Raw genomic sequence first — 18,125 nt, 5'->3', positions numbered from 1 at the left:
TTCTCATTTTAAATGAAATTCCCACCTTTACTAAACTTATCACAATATATTTTCTACCTTATGTGGATGATAAGTTATCACCTTATATATAATATCATAAGATTAAGGCACTTGTCATAATCTTTTGCTATCATATGTCTCACCTTGGCCTACATATTCAAGTGGTCTTGTTTGTATTCTCTTTCCATTCTATTGCATTCTTGATGAAAATTCAATTTATTCTTGTCATTTTGACCTTTTCACATTATTTTGCTTTCCGTTAGGGCTCTAGATCTTGGGTGGTTATCTCATAGCCAAATCTTACATGAACTATGCCTATTTATGATGCTAAACACAAGCCAAATCGTAAATCTTGATTTTGTTGAGCCTTGTGGATTGAACCTCCTGAAAATATATGGAATATGCTGACACTCGACACTTATACACACCCATTTTGGTGCCATACTCACAACCCAACCAATGCTTTACTAATATCATAATAGTATGCCCTTAATACTGACAAAACTCCTTGAAATCTTTCTACCTATTTAACTATGCAGCTAACATATTTGAAGACTTTGAAAGCTCAAATCCTTTAACTTCTTATAAAGTACCTAGGATCCTGTATAGACATTGCAATATTCTTGTTACCAAACTGATCCATTAGCAGCATCATTGAGAAACAAACTCAAAAGTCTGCATGAGGTACAAATTGAGCCAAATTCTTGACAAAGTCACCATGAAGTGTTACTTTTGCCTTTCTTCTTTCAAATCTCAATCAACCAAAACAAATGGAAAAACTCCATTGTTACTCTTGTCATGTAGTTAAAAGTCCACCTTAGATGATTTTACAACATCAAGCTATGAGCTTAATACCCTTACCTCACCCAAATTATGCTTGCTTTCTTTTCTTGCAAACCCCAAATAACCATTGTTACTTGCAAGAAACCCTCCCAAGTGAACAAACGCCAAATCTACACTTCCGAATTGCAAATCATAACCTAATAGTTCTTTATAAAGGCTCAATGCCATGAAAAACAAAGAAGCTTTTATTACCCATGTGAGACTTTATCTGTCCTAGAGCTTATTAGAGTTGAATCAAGGACCAATCCACTAAGGAATTGAGAGGAACATGATTGCCATGCATTATTTCGGAAACCAAGAATGCCATTAAAGTTTTTTTCAAACACTACTTTGGCAGTCCTCTTACAAGATTAAACTGAGAACTCTAAAATGAAATTGAGAAATACGAAATGCCCATCCTATTTAGTAGAACACTTTCAGAATCGTGGAGGGTGATGTCTTAAGTAATCGGCTACTGCATTTTCAAATCTTCAAAAAATGATTTGTAAGAAATCGTCTTTTAAACCTTACACCTCTTTAACTGTAATGTCCCCTTGTTGAAATATGATTTATTAGTAAATATTAATAATAAATTAAACTATAAAAGAAAAATAAAATAAATATCATAAAAATTTAGTTAAGTTTAATGAATGGTCAAAAGGGATGAAATAAAAAGTTGATTCCCCCAAACATGAGAAATAAAGGGAGAGAAGAGAACTCTATTTGAGGGGAGGATATATGAAGGTAGAAAGAATGGAGCAAAATAATCAATGAAGCTTTAATGGAGGAAGAAAGGGTTGGGAAGAAGATAAGGAAGTAACTCTTTCAAAGGGGGAGCGATGATGAAGGGTTGTGACCCTTTTGAAGGGTAGTAATTATGAAAGGCTGTAACCATTATGAAGAGGTGCGACTCACCCTCGGATTGGAGAATGTAGAAGGGAGAAGGTTTCATGTGAGGAGGATAAAATTGGGGAGATGAATTTGGAGAATAATATATTATTCTCAAAGACAACAATGAAAAATGGTGACTCAATTCTCATGGAAGGTGCTGAGCCTTCCACCAGTAAAGCACAATGAAGAATTCGTTCCAAGCATTGAAGGGGACTTATCAATCATCACTCACCCATGCCTCAAGACATCAATCAAAGAAGATTGAACCAAGGAGCAGAAGTACTAAATGCATAAGAAAAGCGATCAGCATCTTATGAAGAAAGCAGAAATTGAATTAGATCTTCTAAATCACAACAGTAGTGTGAAGATATATATAACCTGCAATAATTCTATATTCTATATCCATAGTGGCCTAAATCCTAAAAGTGCCAATTCGGGCTAAAACCCATTCTTTTAAGCATTTATTGTTGTAAAAGAGTCTCCCTAAATTTTGAGATATTGCTACCGCAATCTTTTTACTATTACTACTATGCATCCCAAAATGATCTCAACAAAATGAATTAGACAACAACAAAACACAAAGCTCAATTAGGAAATGCTCTCGTTGCACAAAAATAATGAAGATGACTACACATGGATGCAAAACAAATAACCTATACACATATCACACCTCTTTCATTTTGGATAAGCTCCAAGATGATGTGTGATTGCTCCTCATGATTTTTCGGTTTATAGATTTTTCATGATGAAAATGAAAGGGAAGCCCTTAGTTTATAGATTTTTTATGAAGAAAGTCAAAGGCCAAGATGTAATGTTGATGGTGGGCTAGGATTTAAGGAGAATGGAGACATGGATTGTAGTTTAGTCATGTGACAAGTGTCAAAAGAGGGAAGGAGAGGATTAATATGAAGGCGTGTTTGATGAGGTAGAAGGGTAAACATTTATACATGTGTGAGTAAGATGTGTTGTGTGGGTGATATGCTCCCCCATTGCAAGCAAAGGAGTGGGGGTACATAAAAGGGTCAAGAGTTGATGTTTAGGCTTAGCATGCCTCCAAGTAACATGCTCACACGAGTGCGCATAGGGTGGCACAAGAAGGATAAGGAAACATGGCAAATGACGGTGAATTTATATTTTAATCCATGTAGACTGGTTTAATGCTTTGGATTAGAAGGCTAAAGTTTGTTGAATCAAATAACATTTAGCAGGAATCAATTAATTATTTGATTGAGTTGGAGGCTTTGGAGACTAAAGTTAATTAATTTAGTTGATTTAATTAACTGTTAGGGTACGAGTGGAAATTGATGGCAAATGTAATTAAACAAATAATGGTTTTTAGTTAATATTGAGAATTTGATGAAGCGACAGATGAAAAGAATAATAACTAGTCAAAATTAGTAAGATGAGGGTTAATGGTGAATTTGAGGAATTTACAACTGTGTTCCATTCTGCCTTGTTATTGGATTTGCTGCCACAGAACACATAATCCTCACATAAATTGAATTCCCGAAATCAAACCTCAAGTTGCTTTATCTAGATTTCCTTCACAAGCCCCAACAGAGTTCAATTTTACATAACATTTAGGTGAACGAGACCAAAACTCCTGTTTTGCATTCAAGCTTTTCATTTTATTTTCTGTGATGATTGTCAGACATATTGGCAATCTCAAAATACTAGCCTACTAAAATAATATGATCTCAGTACTTTGAGACTAAGAATTGAAATAATATGGTTTAACTATGATAGCTAGAGGCAATAATAAGTCAATGTTTGCTTATAATTAAAAGCTTGAGTTGTGACTTGTCCTTTAAGTTGATCACTTGACTAGAAAAACTAGGTTCTTTTAGCATAAATAAGAGTACTATTTTGAGGTTTAGATTTTGTGTACAAATGTTTCATAAGGCAAAATTATAGGTGGCAAATTCAGTTACACATGGTTGAGCTATAATTTAGAAATTGAGCTTAATTATTAAATTCTACAAATTTGTTAGGAGGATAAGGCGTGGAAAGAATGTCTTTAATTTTGTGCTCTGGACAATATTGTAGCAATTGTTTTTCTATCTTCTACATGTGTGATGAAGTGACAATGTCTTTTACATGTTCAATATGCTCATGGAAGATTGATACTTGCCAAGGTTGAGCGCACCTTGATTGCCATGGAATAGGGTTGTAAGCTTTTTATATTGTATTTCCATCTTCGAAAGAATTCTCCTTAGAAAAATGGATGCAATGTTCCTTTCAACACTCGCCAATATTCTGCTTTAGCTGAGGAAAGGGCTGCTGCATGCTCTTTCTTGCTGGTCCATGTTTGCACCAATTCCAATTTAGTATTCTATCATCCATAGAAGCTGCCCAATTTGAATTTTTAAAACAACCCAGCCAAGGATCTTTGCTTCTGCTGCACAGACTGCCAATGTCAACTGCCCCTTTCGTCAACTCCCTCTTTGTTGCAGTCCAATGTTCTATTTTTGGGGCCGTGATGAATTAAAAGTTGAAACTTGTGGTATAGCTCAAATTAGTTGTAGTGGTTGTAAAATTAGTTCACAAGCTGACTCATTAGCTGCTGTAGGGTTAGTCTTGGCTAGGCTTGGATGAAAAATTTAGCACCACACAGATCATAATGTTTTCTCTAAAAAACTGCATATTATTTGCAGTCCAAGCTTGTGCCAGTGTCCCAAAATACATAAAGAAGTATACTGTATTTTAGATGTGGACATTCTTCATCGTGATCAACGACTTTATGGGGCATGGAGTGATAAATAATAATTTTTACTGTCAAGATTTTTGATATAGTTGGACAATTATATGGCCTATTCAAGGTTACCGGAAATGCTACCCTCCTTGTCCTGGTACGTGTACCACCATACCTGGTATGGTACAACATGGCTTTGATGCGGATACCATATCAATTCAATTCCCAAAAGAACAAACATAATTTAAGCCTCTCTTGATGAGCCTGGATTTGGGTGGCCAGAAAATTGCCAAGAATCTGAGCTGTAAAATTCTGAAAATTTAAGCAGAAACTGATATTAAAATTTAGTTGCCAATTCGTGACACGAATCCGATTCGGGCACGTGAATTGGATCCGTGGATTCAGGATTTTTTTTTCCCCAATTATGATACGTGGAGGATTTGTGCATATATATATATATATATATATATGTATGTATGTATGTATGCATTATATATACTAAAAAATAAGAGAAATATACATAATTCTAAAACTAAATCATTTCATAGTATGAATCTATGATTCTAGTATGCATCTATGAATCTAGTATACTTGATCAATGACATTGATAATTAATCTATTTTCATGATTATAAAGAAAATCAACACATTCACATGGATTTACTGAAAGTGAAAGTTTGTAACATTCAAAATATAGATCATTAAACTTAAAGTTTGTAACATGATTTACTCATAAAAGAGTCAAGAGTCAAGACTAAAGTTTTTGATTTAATCATCAAATGGATTTTCAAGAAAATCCGCATCAGAGGGGTACTAATGAGCTGCAAGTGCTGCATCTGTATCAGTAGAGGAACCCAAACCACTAGTAGTAGAGGGGATTGTTAACTCATAATCCTCCTCCTCCTCATCTACATCAATCAAAGTGGATCTAGCAAGATCCCAGATGGTCATATCTAAATCAGGAGTCTCGGGTGCTACATCCCAAAGCTTTTCGGGCCCCTTCTTGTACTTAGGATCCTTCCGTGACAACAAACGCAAATTGTTGTGAATGAATACAAGGTCTTCTGATTTTTTTGGAGCCAACCGGTTGCATTTGATTGCGTGGATAAAGGAGTAAGTACTCCAATTCCGCTCAGCTACAAAAGAGAAATTAAAAATTATCAATACAACAATCAAGATAAATAAATTAAATAATAAATTCAAGGAATTGAGAGTGTTAAGCTTAATTTTACAAACTTACTTGGGATAGGACCTTTATGGCAAGAGGTTGGAGGTACATGAAGGCTTGCCCATGAAGGTACCACCATTTGATGGCACCCATCCTACTTCGGTCTGCTATGGCAATAGGGTGGAAATCCTCACCTGAGTTGAAGGCAGCAAATTCACTCCTCACAATTGCCCCAATCTCTGGATCTTGGAATATCTTAGCTAGTGCCCTCTTATACCCATTTGCAACCTCTGCATCTCTAAATGGTGGCACTCTACTTGAAAGGCGAAGTACATTTGCACTATAGTACCTGGGGATAACAAAAGACAATTGAACACTATCAAATATCAATAGCACAAACATTGGATAAAATAAGCACAAGCATTTGATAAGAACTACAGTACCTCGGGGATAGAGCATATGCAAGGAGGTGCAAAGGTGTGGTCATCTTGTTCCATCGATGATGAACAATTTTTTCCACCTTCTTGTAAAGGGTGTCCTCAGGATCATTCTCCCTCCTTTGTATGACCTAGGATATGAAATATGAATAATAATTAGAATTAGTTAATATCTCAATTTAAACTTTAGAATCTAGATATCTCTCAAATAAAAAATTGTTGTAAAACAGCGTAAAACTTACCATTTTAATTTTTTCCAGCATACTATCCATGGAATCATAAATATCCCCAAGGCATGGCTCATCACTGTTTGTGAAGCGAAGCATTGCCAGTATTGGATTGGTGATTTCCAACACATAACTCACAAGACCCTACCAATTCTCATCTAGTATCATTCTTAAAATTAAATGAAACACCATTTGCAATTAAACAACGTCCAATTTTGTGATCAGCAATATCTCTCTTTTCATTTTGGAATGCCCTATCTAGTGGGCCTCTCTTGTGGGTGAGTGGAGATGGGTCTTCATCTTCATCATTTGTAGTTGGCATAGGCAAAAAAGGATGTGTTCTTGTGTTTGTTTGATCGGATGATGGTGTTGGTGTATTTGTTCTTTTGGGAGCACTGTGTTTTGCTTTTGCAACTGCTTTATCAGCATCATCTTGCTCTTTTGCTAACGCTGCTATTTGTGCAGTTGGTAATCCCTTTTTATCACTACCTTGACACATGTTAATTCTTTCACCCGCAGGGCCCAAAAAATGTAGTTTTACTTGGGAATAGGAGCTTCTATGTTGTATGTTGCAATAATTACATTTCCATATGTATGCCCCACCCCCAGGACATTGTGCGACTCTTGTTGTGTGTCTCCATAAAGGAGACCCCTTATCAATTTTGAAGCTTGGTGATGCAACCCCACCCCCACCCACTGAGCCTTGACTACTCATTGTTCTATTCTTGCAAACTAGAAAAAAAATGAAAGAAAACCATGCTTCACACTAACACAAAAACTCGAAAATTTGGAAAACTAAAAATAAATCAATAATCTATGAAAGAACTCAAGAATATGGTTGAAATGCATACCTTAAACACTTCTTGCAAGGTATTTGGAGCTCCACAACTGATCTCCTTCGAATCCAAGCACTTTACTTCAAACTAGCAAGTATGAGAGAGCAAAATAGAGAGTAAATGAACTTGCATTGTGACTTAGAGGGTCGTTTTTAGGGTTTAGGGCCTTTAGGAAAAAAAAAAACATTAAAAAACTAACTTGGGCCCACTTTTTTTCATGTTTTATTGGGCCTTGCTGTGGATTCGTGAGGATCTGCACGTGGATCCTCGAGGATCCGAGCAGGATCCATAATCTTGCCCGCAAATTCTGACGGATCCACAGGCAGGATTACAGATCCTGCCCAGATCCTCATGGATCCACGCATGGACTCCATTGTACTTAGCTATGATTGATCTCCATGCCATCCAAGGATTGTTGCTAAATTTTGACTTCTAAAATTTACCCACTGTGTTAAAAAGTTAACTTCTAAAATTTGCCTAGTGCTAGCGCCTGGTAAAAATTTAAAACATTAGCCCGATTCCTAATTTGCCTTTCACATATGAACTTGATTTTACATGTTTTTTTACTTTATATTTTTTAAATAATATTTAATATTTTAATTTTTATTTAAAAAATATATTTTGGTTAAACATTATTAATTGTGTTAAAGATAGAGCATTTTGAAGTTAAAACATATAAACATATTTAATATATTTTTATACATCAATCGATTTTTATATTTAAATTTAAACACTTTTTATTTTTACAATTTATATTTAATTTATTTTAAAATGTAAATCACACACACACACACACACACACATATAGATCGGTAATCAATTCTATCTGGAGCTTTGGACCAATGGGGCCCCCCATTCCTGTGGTATTCATTATGCTAAGGTATGAACACCTCCTTTATTTGTCTCATGCTGGACTCTGTGTTTGTATCTCCTACCTTAATCTACTTATCGGTGCAATCATCTTAGATCTCTTGACTCCTTATCTCTCCAGATGGCTTCCTCATCTCTCCGACCCCTTATGTCTCCCTGATCTTTTATCTCTTCAGCCTCTTCAAACGTCTCCTTATATCTTCATGTGTGGTGTCGGCCTAAGTGCTGGGGTGTCCATACTGAATGTGATCCCTGGTGTGGATGAGTTTCGAATCTTTATTGCTGTATCAACATGACGTTGCAATAATTGTTGCACTGCGGGTTCATCCATCCAATACTTATATAATTTTTTTAAATTTCAAATTATACATTATAAATTGGTTATGATAGAAATTTAGATTATTTCTAAAGTTAAAATGTATAATTATATTTCATATAATGTTGAAAATCTAAGTAAGATTTTATTCAAATATGAATATTCTATTTTTTTTACAATTATATTTAAATATGAGCGTTTTTGAAATGTAGTAATTATGTGTCTATAATATATATTGCTTCTAAAGTAATAAAAATATTCTCTACTAGCTTTGAACAATGTGTTACACAGATGTGCATGTATGTTTTATGAATTCTGTATCTTGCTGTATCCATATGAGAAGTTTTGTAAATTGGCTGTGTCTGTATCTAATACAGTATCTGTATACATACCCATATCTGTGTCTGTGTAACACTGTAACTTTGCTCCTATTTGAAGATTGTGTAGTTTCTTTGATTTGAGTTCTAATGGGTTGGATATATTTTGATGGGTCGGAGATACAAACCATTGCATTCAAATATAGTCAACAACTTAAAATCTTGTTTGCAGTCAATATGGAATTGTTAACTGTAAAATTAAGACAACTTTCTACCCCTGCTGGATGCACTAACAAATAAGTTAATAACACATGTTATCCTTGTTATATTCATGATTTTATGCTTATGTTTTTTGTGCATCACAGTTGTATCTAAATGGGCCTACATGTTTGACTGGATATTATTGTTACATTAATTTCATTATGTTCCTGTTTGGCAAGTCAAAATGGCACAAGATAAGCACTAAGTCTGTTTAAATAGAAGGGTTAATTGTATTTTATTCAAGAGTAGTGCTTCTGCACTAGCAGCTAGAGCAATACTTAAATCACTTTCTCTATTTAATTATGGACATGCTTTATTCATTTGCATTATCTCATGTTTTCCTTCCCTATTTCCCTTTGTGTGCTTAAATTCTTTTTTAATGATGCTCTCATGTTTGGTTGTAGGTATTGTTTTTGAGCCATCCAAAGAAACATGTAAGGGATACAGCCGTTTATAAACCTTTAAGAAGGTATAGTTTCTTGAAATGTGTTAATTGCATTTTATATTGATATCTCGACCAATAAATTTATCTTATAATACAGCAAGATGTATACTTTCTTGCAGCAACATAGGGCGTCCCAGAGCGCTACGTGATTTGGCAGCTGAAGTATTGGGCGTGAAGATCCAAGAGAAAGAACATAATCCTGTAAGATATATATTCTTTATTCTTTACTTTCCAAGTTAGTTATCACAGTGATTAAGGCAATTCCCAATGCAAAAATGAGAACTAGCTAATTAATATGACAAGTATACAAACCAATCCAAACAGTCAATGAAAATGAGAATTAATTGCTTAATGTCGTAATGCTGCCACCAGAATTTCTTTTTTTAGGTATGAAGTTTCTTACAAAGGGACAATTAGTGGAGCTAAGCGTTTTTTTTTTTCATATTATAATAATTAAATTCTTCTCCTCATGTTATTGCTTAAGAAAATTAAATATTTGGAAACTTTAGAAAATTACTGATAGTTCTTTTATGGTTTAAAAACATGACATATTGCATACCCCTTGCTTTAAATAAGGTAGGCGATTTATGAGGACTTCACCAAAAGTTAGATTATTTAATAGATTTAAAAAAGGAGGAACACAAGTTGCGGAAAACATGCTATTTATGTTTTTATAATGCCTATAGAAATAAGTTTGTGTTAGGTGCAACTGAGTATTTTTCAAGATGACCAAGCATGTGAAGGTTTAGTATGATTTAAAAAAGCTTATATAAGTTTATATTTTAAAATGATTTATTGTATTATACAACAAAAGAGGTGGAACAAAAAGTACAACAAACTTATGCTACAGCAGATCAGGTTGGGCTATCTTTCTTTTGAAGTACATTAAAACAGACACTATTATAATAGTCCACGATCAAGAAAGCAAATGAAACATTGCCCCATCTATAACAACTGATGACTTTAATTTAAAGTTTGTCCTATGTTTTAATATACTTAAAAGTGTTATACGAATATCCGTCCTTTCTCTTTTTCATTTGAAGTTGATAAACGTAGGCATACATGTACATTTATCCACATTAACACACGCAGAGACAGTCAAACCCATAAATGCTTCTCCAATACAAAAATGATTGTCCACACCAAGCAGTATCATTCCCCTTCTTCATTTTTTGTATTGGAGAAGCATTTATGGGCTTGACTGTCTCTGTGTGTGTTAATGTGGAGAAGCATTTGATGTTTATCCAACTTCAAATGAAAAAGAAAAAGGATGGATATTTGTATAACACTTTTTAAGTATATGAAAACATAAAACAAACTTTAAATTAAAGTCATTAGTTGTTATAGATGGGGCAATGTTCCATTTGCTTTCTTGATCGTGGACTATTATAATAGTGTCTGTTTTAATGTACTTCAAAAGAAAGATAGCCCAACCTGATCTGCTGTAGCATAAGTTTGTTGTACTTTTTGTTCCACCTCTTTCGTTGTATAATACAATAAATCATTTTAAAATATAAACTTATATAAGCTTTTTTAAAATCATACTAAACCTTCACATGCTTAAGTCATCTTGAAAAATACTCAGTTGCGCCTAACACAAACTTATTTCTATAGGCATTATAAAAATGATTGTCCACACCAAGCAGTATCATTCCCCTTCTTTGTTGCAGTTTCCTGAGTGAAAAACAATATTCGGTTCAGAAAACGTGAGAAAAAAATTGAGAAAAGCTAGTGTGTCCACTATCACTGCGACCTAATAATAAGTTAGCAGTAGTGCTGGATATCTTAGTGTCATACACGCACCTGAAAATTCTTATTTTTTATGTATTCTTTGTATTTTATAAGTTATTTATGCATTCTATACTAATATTTTTTTTTCCTTGAAATTTACAAATTATACTGAATAATCAAAATAATATATGTATTTTACATTCATATTTGTTCTTGCTTCATGATGACCTTGGTGTACATGTCTAAAATTGTAAATTGCCAGTTTGGACACGAAATATGCATACAATGTTGTATGCATAAATGCATAAAATGTTTTAGAGACAGGATACTCTATGATTGTGAGTTTTTTATTTCCCTTAGTCATAAAACTTACCAGAAACTCACAAGCTGCAACTGCAGCAGCATTACTTTATTATAGATGAGTTTCAGTGAGTTGTAGGCAAAAATTTGGCTGATACCAAGTTTTGCCAAGTTGGCACAGCTGGATCAAAATTGAGTTTACTGAGTTATGAGCTATAAGACAGGACACTCTAGGGTAGTGAGTTTGTTGTTTCCCTCATAGTCATAAAATTTACCAGAAACTCATGAGCTGCATCTGCAGCAGAGTTACTTTATTACAGACGAGTTTCAGTGAGTTGTAGGCAAGAACCTGCCTGACACCGAGTTTTGCCAAGTGGGTACATCTGGATCAAAATTGAGTTTGTTAAGTTTTGCCGAGTCATGAGTTTTAAAATTAGTTTCCTTGTATCATGGATTATCTTAGAAGATTCCTTAGAGGCAGGTATGCACCTATCATCTTTCATTCAAACAGGTCATTTAATGCCTAGAAGAAATTGAGATATTCTGTCCTTAGCAGTTTTGATGCTTAAACAATTGGTTGCATTCCCCCACCCACCTGTTAAATATAAATTTTTAAGAATAGACCAAATTTTTTCAAGCTACACATGAATGACAACTCTATTGCAGGTATCACTGTAAGTGTAACTAGAAATGCAAATTTTGAGAATCTCTGCATCTGCCTGAAGCACATAAATAATAGCAATATGCATGCCTACTTTTGGACCTTGGTGGTTCCCATCTGCATCCATGTCATCTAGAAGACTCACTAATGCTCCAATTAAAGCAATCGTTTCGAAAGATAACAGTTATTGAAACTCTTGGGCCTTCCTGGTACCCTTACACAATCATCTTTGCGGTCCATTATTCCTGTCATCTTGTTAGTGTTGTGTATGCCTGCAAGACACTTATCTAAAAACTTCTGCATTGACTTTCACTGTTAATGTCTTCACTTCTTGTTTGTTTTTACCTTCCCATGATGTATTAGTAGCAATCAGATAATCCCAAAACGTCTCTAACTTCCAAGTTGTTGCAAACTTCTGACACTTTAATTGGATCTAGATTTGGAGAATCTCTGCAACCACCTGAAGCACACAGAAAATATCAATTTTATTGATAAATTTTGAAACTCAATTGTGATCCTGATGCGTGACTTTTTCATGTGAACTCAGTATCCTGATTTATTGTTGATTGTCACTGAACATTAGAACATTGCCAGCACAAGGTTGTAACACCTTTGGAGAAATTCATGCTCTTGCAGGCTTAAACTCACTTGAAATTTGGCTCAAAATTCCCTTAACAGAGGAGGTTATAGAGCCCTGTGTCAGTGATGCTCTTAAGCTTTAACTGTGTTTGGCATACTTGAGCAATTGGTTTAGTCTTGAATGCCAAGAGGGTTCTAAATAATCTCCTGAGGTCTGATTTTTATCAGTCATATTGGTGACACAATCACTTTGTTGCACATAATTGGACGTAGCAGAGAATATCCTTATTGCTACCATCAAATTGAATCCCGCTACAATAAAATGTAATATTTCACAAAATTCATCCGAGGTTCTGTTATAGGCTGTGTGTTTTCCAAATGTTGATATGCCCAAGATTGATTCAGAAGATTTCATGGCAGGTGGAATTGTTTTATAAACTGGTGATTAGGGAACTGAGATATGGATGGTTAAAATTGATCTTTCTATGAAGGATTAAAGAGATCAAGTGAGTATAATGATGTTGTGTACTCCATAGATGATATTGCCCACAATGCCTCTTCTATATTGATGATAGAAACAGGTATGCTTTGAAGATTATAGAGCCTGAATTTTAGCACATTAAAGATGATTTGATTTACAGACCTATATCCCATTGCAATTCCATAAAAAGGAACACATTTTTCTCGTTTGATAATGTATTTGAGTTTGCACGGTATGTGTATTTGATGATTTTATTGTGTCTTAAAGGTTTTTTTCAATTGATATTTAACATTTATCTTCTGCATTTGGCATTGATCAATGATGCAGTAACTTATTATCAATTGATTTAGTTAGACAATAGCCAATAGACACAAATGTCGTGTGCACACACACACGCACACCCACACCTGCACGCACGCACACACGCAGGCACACAAGCGCACACACAGGCACACACACAGACGCACACAGACACACACACACATGCACACACTCACACTGACATACTCACACACAGACACACGCCAAATTTTTGCACTTACCCACAAACCGGGTTCTCACACCTATAATCATACCCAATGAGGCAGCTTAGATCAAATGTGTAGCAGATGTATAACTTCAAGCTATGGGCAGTAATGGTGGATTTTAACCAACTCTAGACATGCTTAAGGGTAAAAAGCTTTATATCCTGTGCTAAATGAAGGACAAAAGGCAGAGTTGCCAAAAAATCCTATGTCCTTCCTTGGGCGCGCGTATCCCTGTATCCAATACTACTTGGATACACGTCGACTATTGTACAAATGTCTACCTAAGAAAACTTGGTTTTCCAACCATGTCGAATACTATGTGATTTGATCTTTTGAAAGATTTGATGTAAACCTTACCAAATTTAATTTAAAAAGAACTTTATTAATTTAATTTAAAAAAATGGTATAAACAAAATCTACACCAAATGAGAAAGACAAATAAAATATTTTTCTATTTTGGCAGTCTATTTTTTGGGTTTATTTTTTAATGCAACTGTACTATTTTTACAGATTGTTAAGTGTTAAATTAACTTGTAAATGTTTATGTAGCATTTATGTGTCAATATTGTTTTTTAAGTAATGAAAATCTCCTCTAATAACATAGAAAACTGTGTTAAATATAAGAGTATGTGTTATTTATTAATGTTGTACCCAGCCGTATCTATATTGGAGGTCTTAAAAAATGGCTGTCCGTATCAATACTGTATCTCTAGTTGTATCCGTACCTGTATCCATGCAACCCTGACAAAAGGCCTTTTATCTGTTTAAATTTTTGGAACTGTGTTTTGTGAGGATTAAGAATGATGTGGCTCTATTTTCTGAAATGCATTGAAATTGCTTGCTATTTGATAATTCATTTTATTATCTTCATTTCTAAATAGTATCACAATTTGTGTATGGTTTCAGGATTTGGGTTAGCGAGTAGCAATCTTTCTGCACTGGGTGCACCTGAGTAAAGCCACCCTATATATATATATATATATATATATATATATATATTCATAATTTTATTGCCATTAACTTTGAGCTTATTTAATTTGGGGAATTTAGATCTTCATGATTTATGATTCAAGTAAAGAAGATATCTTGGTAAAAACATATGGTTTTTCTATTCTTTTTAATCACATTTGAGTTTTCTAAATTTCTGAAGTAGTTCTTATGCTTGTTATAGTCCGATGATTTGTCTGAGCAATTCTGCATTCTTTCTTATGGCTTAGTGCTGTTTGTTGAGGAGCATCTAATGTTCTAACATTGACACTGACTGCGATTTGTTCTCTCCATGTACACAGATGATTGCTTCACTTGAATCTTGTAGGTACAAATTGATTAATCTTATTATGCCCAGAAAATGATTCAAATGAGGACTTATTTTCCCCGATTTCCTTTCCCCGAGAATACAATGAAGCAAAGTCCTCAAAGCAGAAGCAGCACACACCAGAAATATTATATTCCAACATTGAAGAGTTCATCAACCAGAGAAGAATTTCGGATATCTGCTAGCCATCCACATATTGAGTGGGCACAAGAAAAAATTTCAGCATTTTTAATCCCAAGCTTTTATGATACTTTAGTTTTTAAAGCAGTTCCACATAGTCAGACCATGCAGATCATAGTCATCCTCAGTTCTGGTGTTTATTTCTCAGGAGACTTCATTATTCCTGTGTATTATATCTTAATCTCATCTGCATTTAGAAAAAATTAACTATGCAGCTGCATATTCATTTATAGTTACGTGTTTTCATCTTTTCTGCACCTGCTCCGCCCCCTCTCCGCTTTTTAATTTTCTTGTTTGCATCATTCTGTTATGTTGTGGCTTCTCCTGGATTCGGTCAGGGCGCATCCCTCCTGTCTCAGAGCTCCAGCCAATCCCTCTCCCATTTGGTATTGGGACGGGGCCGGTTCATCTAGAGACTAGGTAACTTGGGCTGAATGCTGTAAAATGACAAGCTTCTTGCAGTTTCATTCTCTTTGCATGTCAACCATATCTCTGCATTTACTTTGAAGGACATTTAACTTTTTCCTTTTCATCCATATTCAACCTAAGATTCAAAATGGAAAAGGTTTAATATATTTTTGAGCATTGTAATTGTCTTATCTTTTTCTAGAAGTATTTAATTAAGTGAAACCTGATCTGATAATAAAGGAATGATTCAGTGCAACATGCTCTTATGTGACAAATCAGCTGTTTGTCATAGATGGAGATAACCAAACCATCATTGGATGGGTAGACTCTTCAAGGTGTCCCAACTGCTGATTTGGCTAGGAAGTAATAGTTGCCTATTCCTTCTCTGGTAGTTTGTGAAATTATTTTCAAATGCCGAATAATACGTAAAGCATCTTCACTGGATTCCATGAAGCTATAAAATTCCTTTTGAGTCTTGACCTATATCCATACTCTATTAACATAGATCCTCTGCTTGTAGGTCTACAAAGGAGTTATCAAATATATCTGAGCTTTACAGATGGTATGGTATTTGAAATTCTTTTGTTCTCTTGATATCCACCTTGTTAATGCTTTAGTAGCTTCAGGATCTATTATTTGTACCTGACTTGAGAACTGCTTTGTTGAACTGCTCTTCAATCCTATGTTATCTGAGAAGGTTATGCTGAACTGTGTTCTCATGTTCTGTGACCTGCAAAGGCTGTATTGTGTAGGTCTCTTATTCTCTGCGACTCTTCAATTGTGTTGTCTGATTGATTGGTTCTCTTACAACTTCTTATTATTTACCGTCGAGCATTGGAACCGAAACAATTCCTTCATGACAATTACTGTCATTTTTGATGTGTCATTGGGTTATAACATCGTGGAATCAATTATGTTCACTGGCTTCAGGTGTATTGTGTTTGTTTTCTGTTATTGTCATTTCATGTTAAAGGTCTAATTGAAAGGAAGTAGTCCGCACGACAGATGAAATAGAGCGGCTTAATTGTAACTGCCGTCGGGTGTTTTGATGTGACCTGAGCTGTTACTCCTGGGCTCCTGATGATACTAGCCTTTTGGTGCAATACCAAGCACGGGAGAGACGAGTATGTTCTGGTGGTCATCAAAGAGAGAAACAGTGTCTGATGATATGCTGTGTAACGGTTGTCGAGCAATAATGGCTCTACTAATTGTGACAACTTGGCTACCTGCGTGATGGATGGTGTGATGTAAAGATAGAGTTTATCATGTGAGGTGACGATCCAAGGAAGTGTGCGCGACATTTTTCACTGAAGAGAGAATACTGTTGTATCCTGTTTTAGCATTTTGGCATCGAATTTGGTATCACCAGGTCTGCTAGAGACCTGATTGATTTTATTTATTTATTGTATTTTGATTCAGACCATGATCAGTGAGATATGTATCGTGATCTGTGAGATACATGATTGATATGATATCATTAGCTGGTGTGACCGATTGCGGTGGATAAATAGTTCATTGTGTGGTGACTTTTCTACCGACTCAACTTTTGTGCGTAAGATATCTTCATTATCCGAAGTCTTTGTGAGATACTTGTAGCATTGTATATTCTACATTTGCAGAGCAAAAGTGATCGAACTTTGAATAAGGCTTATTGATTGATTGTTAAGAGTTAACAATCATAAGCTTGAGAACATTGTATTTTTTTGAGCATACAATAAAGGATCTATCTTTTATGGGGCTGGGTTTTTTCACCCTCAAGTGGAGGGTTTTCCCAGAATAATCTGTTGTGTCATATATGTTTGTGTTTCTCTATATTGCATTCTGCTTCAAAATTTAACACACAATACTTGTGTAGTGCTTATATGTATCTCTTGATTTTTGCATGCATAAAAGTTGAGATTTTTTCGGTATTGTAATAATTGCACATTTTTTGAGAATTTTGAAGTTTGTTCAACTCTTGTAGGTTGAAGATGCACGGGCAGCTATGTTCATCTATCAGAAGTTCAAAAAGGAATGGGAAAAGAGCATTAGGCACAAGGGTATGAAGGTGAAATCGCAGGCTAAGTGAGCTTTTGAAGGTATTTTATCATTTCATTTCATAATGTAAGTGGTTTGGTTAAGAAGATCCAAATCATTGGAAACCATTGAGAAGGGGTATCAATATTTTAACAATAATGCCACGAAATACAATGATGCATTATCTTTCTACTGTCCGCATTTGAAAATGAGAGATGGAAGCATCTCTGCTTCTGTTTAGGAAGTTGAATGCAACGGCAGTTGGCATGGCATAGAAAATAAAGTCTTTAGAATGATTATCCTGTTTTCATCTTTGATATAGATGAGTTTGTATTATATGATCTTCTGTCATATAACATTTGGGTAAAACATTATCATTTTTATTTACATATTCTAGTCCATCTATTCAACAATTTTTTTTTTCTCAAGGTTCTAATGCTTCATTTCTGACCAGAATTTTTGTTACTGTACTTGGAGGGTGTTATTTTGTGGTCTAGCAAATAGTTTTTAACTTTTTCCATATGTTTTCCATTTATTGTGTGGAATTAGAGTGGAACAAACTTCGTTCATATTACCTACAAATTAAATTATTTTGTAAGAAAATTTATTTGGTGTTGAATTTGGGTAGCATAGAAAAGAAACTATT

General features: G+C 34.7%; 1 protein-coding gene across 2 annotated transcripts in view; it reads left to right on the top strand.

Moving 5' to 3' along the window:
* Nucleotides 1-17,868, top strand: part of LOC149549834 (Polynucleotidyl transferase, ribonuclease H-like superfamily protein) — a 53,496-nt gene extending 35,628 nt beyond the window's left edge. For both annotated transcript variants that reach the window (XM_089793064.1, XM_089793063.1), the window contains exons 7-9: nt 9,241-9,305; nt 9,401-9,482; nt 17,427-17,868. In XM_089793064.1, coding sequence (XP_089649190.1) covers nt 9,241-9,305; nt 9,401-9,482; nt 17,427-17,531 — 252 coding nt within the window. In that variant the 3' untranslated portion in view covers nt 17,532-17,868. The remainder of the gene's footprint in view (nt 1-9,240; nt 9,306-9,400; nt 9,483-17,426) is intronic.
* The last annotated feature ends 257 nt before the right edge of the window (nt 17,869-18,125 follow it).

This window comes from Cupressus sempervirens, chromosome 7 (genome assembly GCF_028749045.1).
Source record: "Cupressus sempervirens isolate cs-2001-9-10 chromosome 7, ASM2874904v1, whole genome shotgun sequence".
NCBI classification, from domain to species: Eukaryota; Viridiplantae; Streptophyta; class Pinopsida; order Cupressales; family Cupressaceae; genus Cupressus; species Cupressus sempervirens.
The sequence above is the reverse complement of the archived record's forward strand: the minus strand, read 5'-3'. Positions and strand labels throughout refer to the sequence as shown.